This window comes from Chlamydotis macqueenii, chromosome W, assembly GCF_036417535.1.
Source record: "Chlamydotis macqueenii isolate bChlMac1 chromosome W, bChlMac1.mat, whole genome shotgun sequence".
NCBI lineage: Eukaryota > Metazoa > Chordata > Aves > Otidiformes > Otididae > Chlamydotis > Chlamydotis macqueenii.
In genome coordinates, this window is record NC_141592.1 from 19,024,503 (window position 1) to 19,041,557 (window position 17,055).

The 17,055-nt window shown below is 51.0% G+C and overlaps 1 protein-coding gene across 1 annotated transcript; it reads left to right on the plus strand.

The window, feature by feature from the left end:
* The first annotated feature begins 15,256 nt into the window (after positions 1-15,256).
* LOC147596599 (olfactory receptor 14I1-like) lies at positions 15,257-16,186 on the plus strand. The gene has a single exon (XM_086769463.1). The coding sequence runs from the start codon at positions 15,257-15,259 to the stop codon at positions 16,184-16,186; it is 930 nt and encodes a 309-aa protein (XP_086625589.1).
* The last annotated feature ends 869 nt before the right edge of the window (positions 16,187-17,055 follow it).

Here is a 17,055-nt window from a genome sequence, read left to right on the forward strand (position 1 = left end):
GAAGCTGACTGCCTTCCAGCCTCAATGGTTCAGAAATTCTGGGCTGGAGAGAGCCATTTGTGTGTGTGCGTGTGTGTGTGCGCTTGTGTGGGCATGGGGGAACGGGGGGATGAGGGGATCCCAGGGCCAGCTGCTGGATAGACAGAGGGTCTAAAACCAGCTCCTGGAGGGAACCACATTGTGTGTGTGTCTGCAGAGTGCTGTGAACATTTCCCTCCCTTTCATGTCATTGAGTCTTTACAGCATGAAGGTGTATTGATGTTCTTAAGAGAGAGAGATTTCACGTTGTATACTGGTCAGTGTGCAATGTATACTAAACAAAAGATAAAACCACAAAATGAAAAATACACCTCCCAAAAGGACCTCTCACTCCTGTGGTGTGAGGAGGATGGAGGGCTTTGAGGGGAGGATGTAACAGACTTGTACTACCTATGGTGAGGGTTATCAGAAGACACTTTGGTGAAAGGCAGGAGCACAGGAGGCAAGGAGTGAAAAGAGATGGTCAGGCTCAATATGGGGAGACACTGTTGCAACACGTGGACAGTGAGACATGGGAAGCCATTTCCCAGAGAGTGTGCACTTCATCCATCCCTGGAAGTTTCTCATACCCGTCTGGATAAAGCCAAGAGCAACCTGGTGTGATCCTGCTTTGAGTAAGCTGTTACTCCACAGATATCTTGACATCCTTGGCCTCACCTTTAATTTACTGGCTCATTTTCCCCCTCACAAGTTCTTCACTGTTACCATCCTCACGGCTTCCAAGACCTCCAGCCTACCCTGGCTGGCTGAGATGGAGTTAATTGTCTTCATAGCAGTCCGCGTAGTTACAATTTTGGGATCTGTGACCAAAACAGTGTTGGTAATGCGTCATTGATTTAGCTGTTGCTGAGCAGTGCTTGCACAGTGCCAAGAATTTTTCTGTTCCTCACACTTCCCTACCTGGAGGTGGGCAAGTAGTTGGGAGGGGACACAGCCAGCACAGCTGACCCCAACTAATCACGGGGATATCCTGTACCACATGATGTCATGCTCAGCAATACAAGCTGGAGGAAGAAGGAAGAGGCAGATATTTAGAGTTATGTGATGGAATCCTATTTTCCTGAGCACCTGTCTGCCAATGGGAAGTCATGAATGAATCCCTCAGTTTATTTTGTTTCTGGGCACAGCTTTTACTTTACTTGTTCAACTTTCATCATCTTGACCCAGGAGTTTCTCTCACTTTGCCCTTTCTGATTCTCTCCTCATCCCTCAGGAGAGATGAGTGAGCGAGCAGCTGGATGGGGGCTTAACAGCCACGTTATGGACGTATTTCTGTTTTCACTTCAAAGAGTAACAGTACCATGCTCTACAATTTCTTCCCCTTCTTGATGATGATAAAATTAATTTCTTTACTTTTATTCCTGTCGTGCATTCTTACTTGACTAGGCAGCTGTAACATAACAGAGTTTAGCCTCTGGTATGGACTTTTTAGAACAGTGCTTTTTCTCTCACTGCAGTGTGTGTTATCATTTCATGGTAACACCTCTCAGACAATATTGCCCCTCATTCCTTTCTGCTCTCTTTCATCCTTATTTGAACTTTGTGTGAGAGGAGTTTATTTTGCTGCCCAAAAATGTCAAGGACAGATCCCAAACTGGTGAAAAGCACAAAGAAGGGCAAATATTCATGGGATGGACACTGGTACACCACCATTAGCTTTGGATCTCTGAAGACCTAACTTTTCAGCAGTGTCTGGAAGGTCTGAGACCCCTCTGTCTGCTCTGTATGTCAGTACTGAAGAAGATATTACTGCAGTCAGAGGTGTTGTTTTGATTCTCTTCACAGCCTAAAGCACCACATGGGTCAGGAGATATTTCAGGACACCTCAAGGGGCATCATAGTCCTCTGGACCAAAAAATGGAGTCTCAAATGTAATGGCATCCCAATACTTGTGTTCAGGAATCTCATCAGAACACCCATCTCCATTTCTGTCATGGTGGTTGAGTTTGCTCAAGTAACCCTTGAGTTGATCCTCATCCACAACTGGTTGTTCACCTCCATAGCAAGAGAACCAACAAACCATAGCCTTCAACACAGAGGGCATCCTCCATGCTCATCCTCCCTGACAGTCTCTCCAGCAGAGCCTCTATTCCTGCATTGCGAAACCCCATGTGAGCAAGCTGTCCCACCACATCTCATTTAATCCAGAACCATCACAGTTGCTTGACAAGCCCTGGGGCTCCAGCTCCTCCTGCCTGTGACCCATCTCCTGGCTGTGCACATTGGGCAGTAGCAGCTCAGCCGTGGCACCAGGGTGGAGTGCAGTCTTCTCAGAGGGAAACCTGAGCAGTGACCCTGACCAGCAGACCGTTGTACATGGAGCTGTGCTGCGCTGCACATGCAACCTGGCCTTCACGCCTGTGCTGTGCAGAGCAGAGCCTTTGGCTGCAGGACAACTTCAGCAGCTCATTGTCGGCTTTGTCAGGGGCCCAGCTGAAGTGTCTCTATACCAATGCACGCAGCATGGGGAATAAACAGGAAGAGCTGGAGATGCTTGCACACGAGCAGGGCTATGACCTCATTGGCATCACGGAGACTTGGTGAGATGACACATACGACTGGAGCGTCAACAAGGAAGGGTATAGGCTTTTTAGAAAAGACAGGAAGAGAAGACCAGGAAGGGGTGTCGCTCTCTACGTCAGCAACCGGCTGGAGTGTGTGGAGCTCCGCCTGGGGATGGAGGAGGAGCTGACAGAAAGCTTATGGGTCAAGATTAGAGGATGGGGATGGACAGGGGACGTTACGGTGGGGGTCTGTTACAGGCCGCCTGGCCAGGAATACAGAGCAGACTAAGCGCTCTATAGGCAGATAGGAGCAGCCTCACGGTCACAGGCCCTGGTCCTTCAACCACCCTGACATCTGTTGGAGAGACAACACGGCAGGGCACAGGCAGTCCAGGAGGTTCCTGGAATGCGTGGATGACAACTTCCTCCTGCAGGCGCTAGAGGAGCCGACACGGAGGGGTGCCATGCTCGACCTTGTGCTCACCAACAGGGAGGGACAGGTGGGGGATGTGAAACTAAAGGACAGCCTTGGCTGCAGCGACCATGACATGGTGGAGTTCAAGATCCACTGGGCAGCGAGGAAACTACACGGCAAGCTCTCTGCCGTAGAGTTCAAGAGGGCAGACTTTGGCCTCTTCAGGGACCTGATGGGCCAAGTGCCATGGGAGGCGGCCCTGGAGGGAAGAGGGGCCCAGGAAAGTTGGTCTATATTCAAGGAGCACCTCCTCCAAGCTCAGCAGAGGTGCATCCCGACGAAGAACAAGTCAGGCAAAAAAGGCCAGGAGGCCGGCGTGGATGAGCAAGGAGCTCCTGGACCAACTGAAAGTAAAGAAGGAAGCCTATAGAGGGTGGAAACGGAGACAGGTAGCCTGGGAGTACTACAAAGAGGCTGTGCAAGTGGCCATGGATAAGGTAAGGAAGGCCAAAGCCCTGGCAGAACTGAATCTGGCCAGGGATATAAAATGCAACAACAAGAGGTTTTATAGGTACGAAGGGGACAAAAGAAAGTCCAGGGAAAATGTAGGCCCCCTCTGGAAGGGAACTGGTGTCCTGGTTACCCAGGACATGGAGAAGGCTGAGGTACTCAATGACTTTTTTGCCTCAGTCTTCACCGACAAGAGTTCCTGTCCCACCACCCAAGCTGTAGAAGGTGCAAGCAGGGACTGCGAGGATGAAGAACCACCCACTGTACTCGAAGAGCAGGTTCGGGATCATCTGAGTATGATCAGCAATAAGGAAAAAAGTAATTACGGTGAGGGTGGTAGAACAATGTATCAAGGTCCCCAGAGAGGTGGTGGATGCCCCGTTCGTGGAACCACTCAAGGCCAGATTGTGCAAGGCTCTGAGCAACCTGATCTAGGGGATGAAGGTCCCTTCCAACCCTAACCATTCTATGCTTCTATGATTCTATAATTTAAAAGCACAACAGTATTTATTGCTCTATTATAGTCTTGCATAAGCTATGTGACTACAGTTCTAAACTTAGCAAGAATTACCTCATCTTGATATTTAATTTAAAAAAATCATATTATTCTAAAATTGTATTGATTAAGCATTTTACGTCATAGAAGAAAGCACAGAGGCTCTTGCCCTGCAGTGCTCAGGCACATCAGGAAAACCCACGTGTGAACTTCCAGCTTTTATTGGTGAGGCTGTGCAGGTTGCTGGGACAGGAACCTGATCTGGTGGGAGATGTCCCTGTTCCTTGCAGGGAGGTTGGACTGGATGACCTTTAGAAGTCCCTTCCAACCCTAACAGGTCTATCATTCTGTGCCTGTAGTGCCGTGTCCTAAAGACCCCGGCTGGGTAAATACTCTTGGGCACATGCCCCCTTCTCAGTGGCGCCTTTCCCAGGGATGCTGGAGGATCAGGATGGTCCTTAACAGCACCAATGTGCCCACATCCAGGCATCTCCTTTGCTGCAGCTGCTTCCAGTGATGGAGCTGAGATCGGGGGACCACAGGAGGCCACAGTTCCCCCCTGCCCAGTGTCCTGCAGGGGTGCTGGAGCAGGAGGCAAGAGCCTCCTGTGAGCCTCCCCCACAGAAAAGGCAGCGTCAGGACGCCAAGGAGCAAGGTGAGTGCAGAGCATCGCCCCAGGCACCTGCCAGTGGAGATTTTGGCCAGTGCCCAGGTGTGCAAGCAGAGGCCCCCATGGAATGGGAAGGTGCTCGGGCCTCTCCCCCATTGGCAAGTGAGAGAGGAGCGAGATTCTGCCATCCGAACCAAGATCTTCAAAGCCAGCTGCAGGAGGCAGAGCCCAGAGTGAAAGGCAGAAAGAAATGGGAAATAGATGTCAACAGCTGGAGACTGATTCGTTTTGAAGAAGTTCCATATGACGACAATGACGAGTGACTGATAGCAGGACACAAATGATGCCTGTCCTGTCTTCTTCTAACTTCTCATTAAATCTTTTCTGAGCTCGCTCTCTGTGGGATCTCTGTCTCTCTCATGCAGGGAGTGTGGGTAGCCCTGGCTTCCCTGGCCTGGTACCCGCTATGGGAGTGGGTCCCAGTGCAGCTGGTGGTGTGAGTGGAGAGTCTGTGCACAGCTCCTGGAGTTCGCGATTTTGGTGAGAGGAGGAGGGTCAGTGGCTTTGTCAGGGACACGATGTCACTGGCCAGGCAGCCCAGCGAAACGTGGCAGGCCTGTGCTGGGGGAGGGCGAACCAGGCTCCATGGGGCTGAGCGATGCTGACGCCGTCCACCTCTGTGCCATCCCCAGCTGTGCTGCATCTGCTGGCTGCAGGGCGCCTTGGCCATCTGGCAATGACAACACTTCCATATGATCTTACAATCATAGAATCATAGAATGGTTAGATTGGAAGGGACCTTCAAAGATCATCTAGTTCAACCGCCCCCTGCCAAGCAGCAGAGGCATCTCCAACCAGATCAGGTTGCTCAGAGCCCCGTCCAACCTGGCCTTGAACGTTTCCAGAGATGGGGCTTCCACCACCTCACTGGGCAACCTGTTCCAGTATTTTACAACCCTCATTGCAAAAATTTTTTTGCTAATATCCAATCTAAATCTACCCCCCTCTATTTTAAAACCATTACCCCTCATCCTGTTACAACAGGCCCTACTGAACAGCCTGTCCCATCTTTCCTCTAGGCTCCCTTTAGGCACTGGAAGACCACTGTAAGGTCTCCCTGGAGCCTCCTCTTCTCCAGGCTGAACAGCCCCAACTCTCTCAACCAGTCCTTACAGAAGAGGTGCTCCAGCTCTCTGATCATCTTCGTGGCCTCGTCTGGACCCTCTCCAACTGGTCCATGTCCTTCTTGTGTTGGGGGCTCCAGAACTGGACACAGTACTCCAGGTGGGGTCTCACCAGAGCAGAGTAGAGTGGGAGAATCACCTCCCTCGACCTGCTGGCCACACTTCTTTTGATGCAGCCCAGGATGCGGTTGGCCTTCTGGGCCGTAAGGGTGCATTGCCACCTCATGTTGAGCTTCTCGTCCACCAGCACTCCCAATTCCTCTCCTCAGGGCTGCTCTCCATCCATTCTCCGCCAGCCTACATTTGTGCCTGGGATTGCCACGACCCAGGTGCAGGACCTTGCACTTGGCCTAGTTGAACTTCATGAGGTTGGCACGGGCTCACCGCTTGAGCCTGTCAAGCTCCCTCTGGATGGCATCCTCGTCCTCACCTTCCCCATCCTCACCCCCAGCATTTCTCTCGGTCTTCTCTCCTTATGCTCAGCTTTGGGACTGTGGATGGAGGTTGCCCATACTTACAGGAGACCCCATCTCCCATGTGCCAAGCACTCACCCCTCCTCTCCCACTCCCACTTCACACTCTGGTCTTCAAAGTTCTGCACAGCTATTAGGTACTCTTCTCTCAAGCTTCTTTCAACTCCTCCCACCTGCGCTTCCTATCCTGTCACCTCATGATGCTGTATTTGGCCTCTTCTTGCCCTCTAGTTGTTATTTTCCTGCTTATGGAATTGGAGGTTGTAGATGATGGGCTGGATGCTGGTTTTTGTTTTGATTTATCTTTAGGATTTTACAAACACAATGCAGCCTTGCAATCCTGCCATAAGCATGATGTACCAGAAGGAGGGGCTAACTTGACACTGCAATCATGGATACATCAGACTCCTGTCTCTCCAAGCAGAGAAAGGAGCTTGGCTTTGTGAGATGCCTAAAGGGAAGCAATTCCAAATGCTCATCAAATAGCAGCCTTGTCTTTTCCAATAATTTCCTGCATCAGTGTCAAGGTAGTTCTTTGAAAAAAGGAATGCTGGAGGCTGATTTCTAATCGGAAATCAGTTTCTTCGCCCTGTTCAGCCAGTAAGCAAAAGGGTGGCTTGCCACTTGTTGGCAATTAAAGTGTCAGGAGAAACACCTGTGCAATGCCACGTTGGGCAGGGATGTTCCTCCGCTTCCAGTGATGCTGTTCTAAGACCTGTACATAATTAGAGTCAGCCAAATAGTTTTTAGCCACGCTAAGGAAATCTTGGGCTTTCTAATTCAAATGTGGTCTTGAATTGAGAGCATGACACTGTAAATGTTCAAGAATGTAAAAGAAATTCTAGTATGCAGCAAATAACAGCACAGTTTTGGTAGCTCGCTATGGTAACATTGGAAGATGCAGAGCAGGCTGTGTCTTGAGGTTCTGACTCGTTGTCTCTCCACTGTCTAGTAGAGGGAGAAGTCCCCAACCTCAAGGTGAATGAATAAAACACATTTCAAGACAGCATTAGCAGGTTTGAGTTCTGAAGGTTTTAACCAGCTCTGCTGTGGAGAAGAACGTGGATTAAATGCCCGACTCTCCTGTTGTTGCAGACCACAGTCAGGCACCAGAGTTGCCGGTATCACGTTGTATGAGAGAAAGGGCTGTCGACAAACTGAATGCAGTCAGTCGCTAATCCTGTAAACACCTGCACAGTTCTGCACTCTGCTTGTCCTTCCCTATGTAGAGAGGATGTAACAAGACACGTAAAAAAGGGAAAAAAAAAGCTTTCTTCCTTTTTTCCCTTTATCCCAGAAGAGTCCTTTCCCATTCCGGGTATCCTGAAGTATTAAACAGAACTGGTAACCAAGTTATTTTTTTAATCTCCTATTTCTCTTTTCAGGAGGGCAGGTGTGATGTTTTGAATTAACAAACACGGGTGTAACACATTCATCACTATAACTGTTTCCACAGCAGGGCATCACAGCTGCCTCAGCCGTTCTCTCTTTGCAAATGAGCCATAAGACCTCACCTGGAATGGGATCATCAGAAGAGGAGAAGGAGGCGGATGGCTCCTCTGGGGAAAAGGGAGGCTTTTCCTTCTTTCCTCTAGCGTAGGCTCCCCTTGATGGGGGAGTGGGGAAGGAAAAAGAAAGAAGTTAAAGATGGGTACAGGAACACTTTGCCAAGCTTTGGATTTTATCAAAGGAAGATAATAGACAGAATTCTTTTTGCTCTGTATTAGCCTTCTAAAATGTAGGCATTTTGCTTAAACTACTTTTCTAGAGCCGCACCACCAGGAGAGGCAGGGGGGAACAATTTTTCTTTCTGCAGAAATCTCCCATTCATCAGATCAACATTAGCTCAAACGAGAAACTTAATTTTTGGACAGCTAAAAATCTGGTGAAATGAATCCCACTTGTCCTTTGCCAGAGGGGAAATGTAAATTGCAGGCTCACAGAAAAGTCAGTGTAAACACTACTGAAATGTTTCGCAGAAAGACAGAGGGGCAGCGGGGCTCAGTATAGCTGGTCTTCAAGAAGACCAGGGTCTGGTCACAGTAAAAGAACCATCACGAGTCCCAAGTGGACCGCAACACTCATTTACTTCCACGGGGGGCCTACATTATTCCTGGAGATATCTTTTCCCCGACATATCTCTAGAAGCTTTTCTTGTTGCTGTTGACGTCCCTGGTGTAGTCAGGGCAGTTGAATGTCGTTTTGATGGCCAAGCATGGGCTTGTAGTGCTACGCGAGACGCCAGGGCTCTGCAGCACAGCTGCATGCAGCTGGCACAGACAGCAGCGGCCCTGTGCAGGAACCCCAGCCCCATTCAGAGCAGCGGTGTGATGGGCACCAGCCAGGCCATCTCAGACCAAGTCAGTGCCTTTGGCCAGTGACTGAATCCCACCGCTGCAGAGACACAAGGTCTGTTCCTTCTCCATCCACTAGACGTATGACAGCACATGAACACAAAACATCTCCCACGGAGGTCTCTGCAAGTGTTCCGTCACTCTCAAACCCTCCTGGTTCTTCTCTCCCCATCGTTTAACCTTCCCATTGATGATACCATCATGGATTAATCCAACAGGTTTCATAATGTTCCTGTATCATAGGATGTCCTCACCCAAAACCGCTTTCAAAATCCTCTCTTTCTTTGCTGGGCTTCACCTCCAGGCCAAACATGCACCAATGTCCTCAGGCTGAGGAGCACACTGTTGTGGGAGACAAAGAAGCCATTCAAGTCCTCATGGAGAATTTCACAACCATTGACCCTGGGAGCACCTGGAAGGGGAGCAAATCGGCATGCCAAATATTGTGGAGGTTGCTGGAGGGTCTTGGGACACTTTGGGAAACAGGTCTCTGCAGATGGTGTGTCAGATGGGCCAACAGTGGTGAAACTCATTTGCATCTGTTACTCACCAAGAGGGAAGATCTGGTGAGGGATATGAAAGCCAGAGTCAGCCTTAGTCGTCACGATCATTAGGTAACAGGGTCTCACCTCCCAAGGAGAATGAGGAAGGAAAATAGAAAAGTGCAGATGCCCGACCTCAGAGGAGGAGGCTTTGGCCTAGTGTTGTGATTTGTAGTGGGGGAGCCCATGTGAGCAGCACAGAAGGGCAGCAGAGCTCAGTAGAGCTGGTCTTCAAGGACAGCGCTTTTCAAGTCCAAGACCCTCTGCACCAACAGTCAGGAAAAGAAGAGCAGATATTCAGGAGAGAAGCTTGAGGAAGCAGAAAAGTCATGGGAAAGCCCCTTAGACAAAAAGAAGCTTACAGGAGATGGATGCAGGGCAACTCCAGGCCGGTCAGCCTCACCTCTGTGCCTGGTAAGGTCATGGAGCAGATTCTCCTGGAAACCATGCTAAGGCACATGGAGAGCAAGGAGGTGGTTGGTGACAGCAAACATGGCTTCACCAAGAGCAGATAGTGCCTGACCAATTTGCTGGCCTCCTATGACAGGGTGACAGCATCAGTGGACAAGGGACGAGCAACGGACGTCATCTACCTGGCCTTGTGCAAGGCATTTGACACTGACCTGCATGACAATCTTCTCTCTAAACTGGAGAGACATGGGTTTGATGGATGGACCACTAGCTGGATAAGGAATTGGCTGTATGACCGCACTCAGAGAGTGGTGGTCAATGGGTTGATGTCCAGGTGGAGACCTGTGACGAGTGGTGTCCCTCAGGGGTCCGTGTTGAGCCCAGTCCTGTTCATCTTTGTGGGCGACATGGACAGTGGGATAGAGTGCACCCTCAGCAAGTTTGCTGATGACACCAAGCTGTGTGGTGCCGTCGACACGCTGGAAGGGAGCAATCCCATCCATAGGGAACTTGACAGGCTGGAGAGGTGGGCCCGTGCCAACATCATGAAGTTCAAGCAGGCCAAGTGCAAGGTCCTGCACCTGGGTCATGGCAATCCCAGGCACAAATATAGGCTGGAGAATGGATTGAGAGCAGCCCTGAGGACAGGGACTTGGCAGTGATGATGGACAAGAAGTTTAACATGAGCCGGCAATGCACACTTGCAGCCCAGAAGGCAAACCGCATCCTGGGCTTCATCAAGAGGAGCGTGGCCAGCAGGTCGAGGAAGGTGATTCTCCCCCTCTACTGTGCCCTGGTGAGACCCCACCTGGAGTACTGTGTCCAGTTCTGGAGCCCCAGCATCAGAAGGACATGGATCAGTTGGAGAGGGTCCAGAGGAGGACCACTAAGATGATAAGAGGGCTGGAGCACCTTTCCTATGAGGACAGGCTCAGAGTGTTGGGTCTCTTCAGCCAGGAGAAGAGGAGCCTCTGGGGAGACCTTGTAGTAGTCTTCCAGTACCTCAAGGGGCCCTACAGCAAAGATGGGGAGAGGCTGTTCAGCAGGGCATGTTGTGATAGGACGAGGGGTAATGGTTTTAAAATAGAGGGATGCAGATTTAGATTGGATATTACGAAAATAATGTTCTACACTGAGGGTTGTGGAACACTGGAACAGGTTTCCCAGGGAGGTTGTGGGTGCCCCATCCCCGGAAACATTCAAGGCCATGTTGGATGGGGCTCTGAGCAACCTGGTCTAGTTGGGGACGTCCCTGCTCCTTGCAGTGGGCTTGGACTAGATGATCCTTGAAGGTCCTTTCCAACCATTGCAATTCTATGATTCTATAATTCTAAATTCGGTTGGTTTTAGGGAGCCAAGTTGACACTTGCAAAAGAATTCGTGGGCACAACAAACAGCTGTTACTATTTCAGAAGGAGAAATGAAGAGAATGTGTGGCCACTGCTGGGTTTAGCAAGAGGAGGAATAGATACGTTTGAGGTACTCTTGGCCTTTGTCTCTCAATTACCTAAAAGGCAGATCCCAGGTGAAATACAGCAGGTGATGGAGATCAAGTCAGAGCTTTCTTAGGTAAGGTCAACCCTTAAGAGTCTGTTGCACCAGACGGGATGTATCCTAGGATGTTGAGAGACCAGGATGATGTCATTGCAAGGCTGTTCCGAGAGATTTTGTGAGGTCATAATGTCTGGATAAAGCAAAATAAAAATTTTGTGTCTATCTTCTAAAAAGACCCAAGCACTGACCAGGGGAATTCCAGGCTGCAGTGACAGAGGCCAGGAGCTGTGTGGCTGGCCAACAGCTCTGTGGGAAAAGGCTGTGGTGGTCCTTCAGTTTCATGAGGCAAAACATGACCCAGCAGAGAAGGTGGCCAACAGCATCCAGGGCTGCATGAGGAGCACCACAGGCAGAAGAAGTGATTGTCGCCTTCTGCTCAGCACTTTTTACACTACATCCAAAACAGTTCAGGTTTAGGCACTGTGCAATGGTGATGAGACCTTGCTGTGAGGAGGAGGTTGGCTTAGAGACCTCCTGAGCTGCCTTGCAGCACCAGTGATGGTGCATTTCCTTCCACCACAGGTCTTCCCTTGACCATGCTAGGGAAAGCACTCTGGTTCGTCATGGCCATGGAAGTTAGCAAACATGACTGGTCAGAAAATCTTTCTTGTCTTGTGCAAGTCACTGCTGGTCACATGCAGAGCTGCTTGGGAGGTACTTCCAGACCTCCTTGCTCATGCCGTTTGCTTCATCTTCTGTTCCCTTTTTCCCTCTTTTCCCCCACCAGAGATCTTCCCTTTGATCATCCTTAGCGCCTCCCATACAAACAGCCCTCCTTTGTTTGCTCTTTCCACACTGGTCTTGGCTTGGCTTGCTTTGTAGCTCGTTTTGAGGTGGTCTGCATGGATAATTCTATATTTGAAAGCAATTTCATTGAATTAATACCTTAATTTAGTATTTGTAGTGCCCTGCAACTCACGCTGTTTTCTTGCGAGAGACACCAAAATCAGGGTGAGCCAGCTGCCTGCAAGATTAACAGCTGTCACAATGGAGCATCATTCTGGGAGAACCCTGAGAATCTCTGGGATTCGGTCAGCAGAAACATCCTGAAGTTCACAAGGAGAAGCAACAAGTCCTGCTTTGAGGGGAAAGAATAACCTTGTACCTCAGGGCAGGCTAGGACCTGGCTGGCTGAGCAGGGACCCTAAGGAGGAGGGCCTGGGCCCAAGGAGGGATGCCATATGAGCCAGTAGAACATGCTCACCATAAGTGAGATCAGCTGGGTAGGCAGCTGCATTAGGAACCATGTGGCCACTCAGAAAAGGGGAGTTACCATACCCCTCAACTGAGCACTGTTGTGGCCACATTTTGACTGATGCATCCCTCTGTTGGGTTTCCTGCTCTAGAGAACGTGGCAGGAACTGGAGAGTGCCCAGAAGAGGTCTTCCAAGATGGAGTCTCGTGTACATGGCCTCTGTGGGGATCCTGAGGCACCTGGGATTTTGCCTGCTGAGACACAGGCTCAGAGCAGCACGATCAGAGACTTCAGCTCCTTGAACAATGGACTGAGAGTGGATGGATTTGTGTGTGTGTGTGTGTCCCCTCCCAGAGGGAGTTTGGACCAGCCCAAGGCTTTGTGTGTCAAGGCACAGCCAGGGACGGTGGAGAGAAATCAGTAGTGGTAGTGAGATACTCAGATGAGAACAAGAAGAAGAGGATTAGGTGGCCACAGCTTTCAAGGAAACAGGTGCAGGTGTAGGGCAGCAGAGGACAGGCTGTGTTGGAGATTGTTGAGGGAGCTGACAATGCTGAATACCCTCATCAGAGCTGACATCTTTCTCCCCTTGGCCATGGCTGTTTTCTGTGCGACTAGGAGAAACTTTATCATGACAGCACCAGGGCCTCATGGACTCCTCTTCCCCACTCAGGAGCAGGGAGGTGTCACAGCCTGTTCTTGCACTTGGCGTTGCACATCATCCCCACATCACACTGCCCCAGAAAAAGTCTCAAGAAACGTGAGGGACAGGATCTCCCTTTCCAGTGCCTAGGGGTCAGGGCTTGGCCCTCTGGCTTAATATAACACATCCAGGTTTACTCAGAATCTGTTCCACCTTTACATTGCTTTTCCCTGTCATTTCAGCTCTAACCAGCCCCAGGGAGGCTTTGTCAGTAATGTCCCTCTGTGGGACCCATTAAGTCTCCAAGAAGCCTTGGAGTTTGTATCTGACTTTGACTTCTGGAGAGGTTTCATCAGCTTCCTCACAGTGTCTGAGTTTCATGGACCCGGCCCCAAACCCACCAGAGAGGTCATTACAGTGGCTTGGGCTGGTCCTCTGCTGCTGAGCTGCTCCAGGCTCCTGGGATGCAGGGAGCTCACGGTAAGGAGGCAGAACGGCAGAGAGACAGCTCTGCCCAGGAGCAGCTGCTCTGCAAAGCGCAGCAGGACTGAGGGCATTGCCTGCAGGCACTGAGTGGGGACAGGCAGGGCAGAGAGAGGTTAAAGGCAGCCTGGGCTGAGAGCTCACTGGAGGAGAAACCTTCACAGCCCTCTGCACGGTAAGTCTCTGGCTGCAGGGCAATGAACAGGAGCTTCCTGGAGGGGTCTCGTCCAGCTGCCATGGCCCACAGAGATCTCTCTCCAGTGTAGAGGAGGAGGAGGAGGAGGAGGAGATGCTCCAGAGCAGGGCTGTCCCTGCTTCACTGCCAGATGGACAGGGCACAACGGCTGCCTTCTCCCAGGGACGGCTGCAGGGTGTGAATGTGTGTGTGCAGCCACGGGTGCCCAGGGCTGTCCTTCAGAGCAGGGTCCCTGCACCCCAGCGTCTGTGTGCTTGGGCAGGGAGTCCAGTGGTTGCTGGAATCAGCCTTCCGGGGAGCTCGCAAGGGCACAGAGGGAGAAGCTGTGGGTGGATAGAGTGACCCTTAGCAGCGTTCCTGTCCTATTGAGCTCTGGATCTCTGCAGGACATTTCCAGAGGAAGCTTTCTAAAAAGCGTATCAGGACAGGGGATACCTGGAAGGAAAGGTGCTTTCTGAAGTCTGTGCTTTCAGTTTCTTGCTGTGTTTGTGGGGGAAAAGAGCAATGGAGCATTTAGGTTTGCACAAGAGACTGACACTCCCACGACATTGGACTGAAAGGTCAGTGGGTCTGTGAGGAGGCTGATAATGTCCCTTCACCTCTTTCACTGCCTGCTGAAAGCCCCATCACCTGTGTGGTATCACCGTGGTTCATCTGAGCTGCTCCTTAGCCCCTGCCAACACAGGGATGTTTTCTGGCCCTGTCTGCCGGAGCAGAAGAATTGGGGCATTTCTCCTTCTTTCTCCACCTGCCCCTGCTGCTGCTGCTCTTCTTTTCGGGCTGTCTGGGTCTGAGGGTTCAGCAGTAGCTCAGCCACTGGCCCTGCAGGCCTTGCCGTGCAGATGTGTCCATGGGAGCAAAGTGCCCAAGCCCTCCTCTGGCCTGTGGGTCTCTGGGCAATGCAGTCCAGAGGGTGAGGATGAAGCTGGCTCTCTGTTAAGGACACCCCATCTTTAGGGCATCCAGGAGCTGACAGCTCTTCCCTGGAGAGGGGAGTGTGGAGATCATCTGCATTCTGAAACTGGGTTCCTCTCTTCTGTGCAGCATCCAGTTCCTTTCAGGGGAAGAGCTGAGTGTGCTCATCCTCTGGCTCAGAGAGCTGTGAGCCCGGGGCAGCTGACAGCAGCACAGATGGACATACTGTCTGTCCTCCCTGTGCACCAAGGCTCTGTCCCTTTGCCTCCCAGGGCTCTCAGGATGGCACCTGCAGTGTAGCAGCCATGCCAGGGATGTCTGCCTTCATCAAACCCTCCTCAGTTGGGACAGGGGGCAGGAACAAAAGAAACATAACCACCCCCGAACAGCTCTGCTCTGCAGTCAGCTGAGTTGGGAGGGACAGTGCTGAGATGTGATTGATTTCATGAGGGGATTTAAACAGAGATCATTCCTGGTTCCTACCTGCAGGTTGGTGCACAGCAGCACTGACTCCTCAGGAGCCCACAGCAGAATCCTCTGCTCCCCATTGCACCCTCAGCCAGCAGAACCCAGAGCTCAGCCAGGGAGCTGCATGATGGTCTTTCTGGAACGACGGAGGCTGGGGGAGTGGGAGTTCTGTGAGAAATGGAAGAGGTTTTTCTCAGAGAAGCCATTCCTAACCCTTCACTGCCTTCTCCTGCTTTGACAGACTCCCATGTTGAGAGGAAGGAAATGCCCAACAGCAGCTCCATCACTGAGTTCCTCCTCCTGGCATTCGCAGACACACAGGAGCTGCAGCCCTTTCACTTCTGGCTCTTCCTGGGCATGTACCTGGCTGCCCTCCTGGGCAACGGCCTCATCATCACTGCCATAGCCTGCGACCACCGCCTCCACACCCCCATGTACTTCTTCCTCCTCAACCTCTCGCTGCTTGACCTGGGCTGCATCTCCACCACTGTTCCCAAAGCCATGGCCAATTCCCTCTGGGACACCAGCGGCATCTCATACTCAGGGTGTGTGGCCCAGCTCTTTTTCTTTATCTCTCTTATCGCAGCTGAGTACTGTCTTCTCACTGTCATGGCCTATGACCGCTACGTTGCCATCTGCAGACCCCTGCACTACGGGACCCTTCTGGGCAGCAGAGCTTGTGTCCACATGGCAGCAGCTGCCTGGGTCAGTGGGTTTCTCTATGCTCTGCTGCACACTGCCAACACATTTTCACTGCCACTCTGCCAGGGAAATGCTGTGGACCAGTTCTTCTGTGAAATCCCCCACATCCTCAAGCTCTGCTGCTCAGACACCTACATCAGGGAAGTCGGGCTTCTTGTGGTCAGTGCCTGTTTCACATTTGGGTGTTTTGTGTTCATTGTGGTGTCCTATGTGCAGATCTTCAGGGCTGTGCTGAGGATCCCCTCTGAGCAGGGACGGCACAAAGCCTTTTCCACGTGCCTCCCTCACCTGGCTGTGGTCTCCCTTTTTCTCAGCACTGCCATGGTTGCCAACCTGAAGCCCCCCTCCATCTCCTTCCCAATCCTGGACCTGGTGGTGTCATTTCTGTACTCTGTGGTGCCTCCAGCAGTGAACCCCCTCATCTACAGCATGAGGAACCAGGAGCTCAAGGATGCCCTATGGAAATTGGCCCAATGCACATCATTTCCCTGACAACAACCTACCTTCCCTTCTATATATATTTCCCAGAGTTTATCTTAGGCCATATGTTTTTCTTTCCTGTGATAATTCTACTTATATATAATTTTCTAGGTTTATATCACATTTATTGAGACTTGATCCTGTTGTGTCTGAGCCTTGCACCACAGTGTGTCCGATGTCACCTGTCAAATAGCAGCCTCTGTAGAGTTTCCCTCTAGGATGTAATTCTGTCTCACCGCATGTTTCTGTTATCTCCAAGCCCCATGTGTAAGCAGGGAGATACTATGACCAAAGAAACGCTGTTGGACTGATGAAATGAGCCATGTCTGTCTTTGTCTTTGTGGGGTTCCGACACCTTGAGAAGAGATGAGAGATTCAGTTGTCTGCATCCAAGTTCAGGGCATTGCTCTTCTCTCAGCAGTGTCTGGTGGCTTTGCAGGATAAACTGGGGAATGTCATTGTCCTCGATCAGAGAAAGGTGTGATCCAGGAAAGAGCTCACTGTGCACTGAGCCACAGACAATCCTTTCCTTTGCCAGTGTCTCTGTTTTCTCCCTGAGTGCAGCAGAAATGCTGAAGGTTGCTAACATCCACGAATATTCCCTAGGGAAGAAGGGGATGGAGATTTGAAAAAAAAAAAACAAATCTCTCAAACTCCTTTCTGCAATCCTGTTTCCTTAGCACTGGCAGTGCAGATCCTGACAAGCCCTTCTGCATTAGGAGCGGTTTTATCTGACAAAGTCAAGCACCAGCATTGGCCCCTCACCCCGTCATTCACATGACCCCGCTGCTGCAGAAAGGGCTGACTCCTCGGCAGGCAGTGGGTGAGGGTACTTCTCCTCATAGCACATTCAGCCAGCACCGCCCAGAGTTCCAGGCACA

Excerpts from the sequence above, each read along its gene's own strand:
- LOC147596599 (XM_086769463.1), top strand. The coding sequence starts at position 15,257 with ATGCCCAACAGCAGCTCCATCACTGAGTTCCTCCTCCTGGCATTCGCA.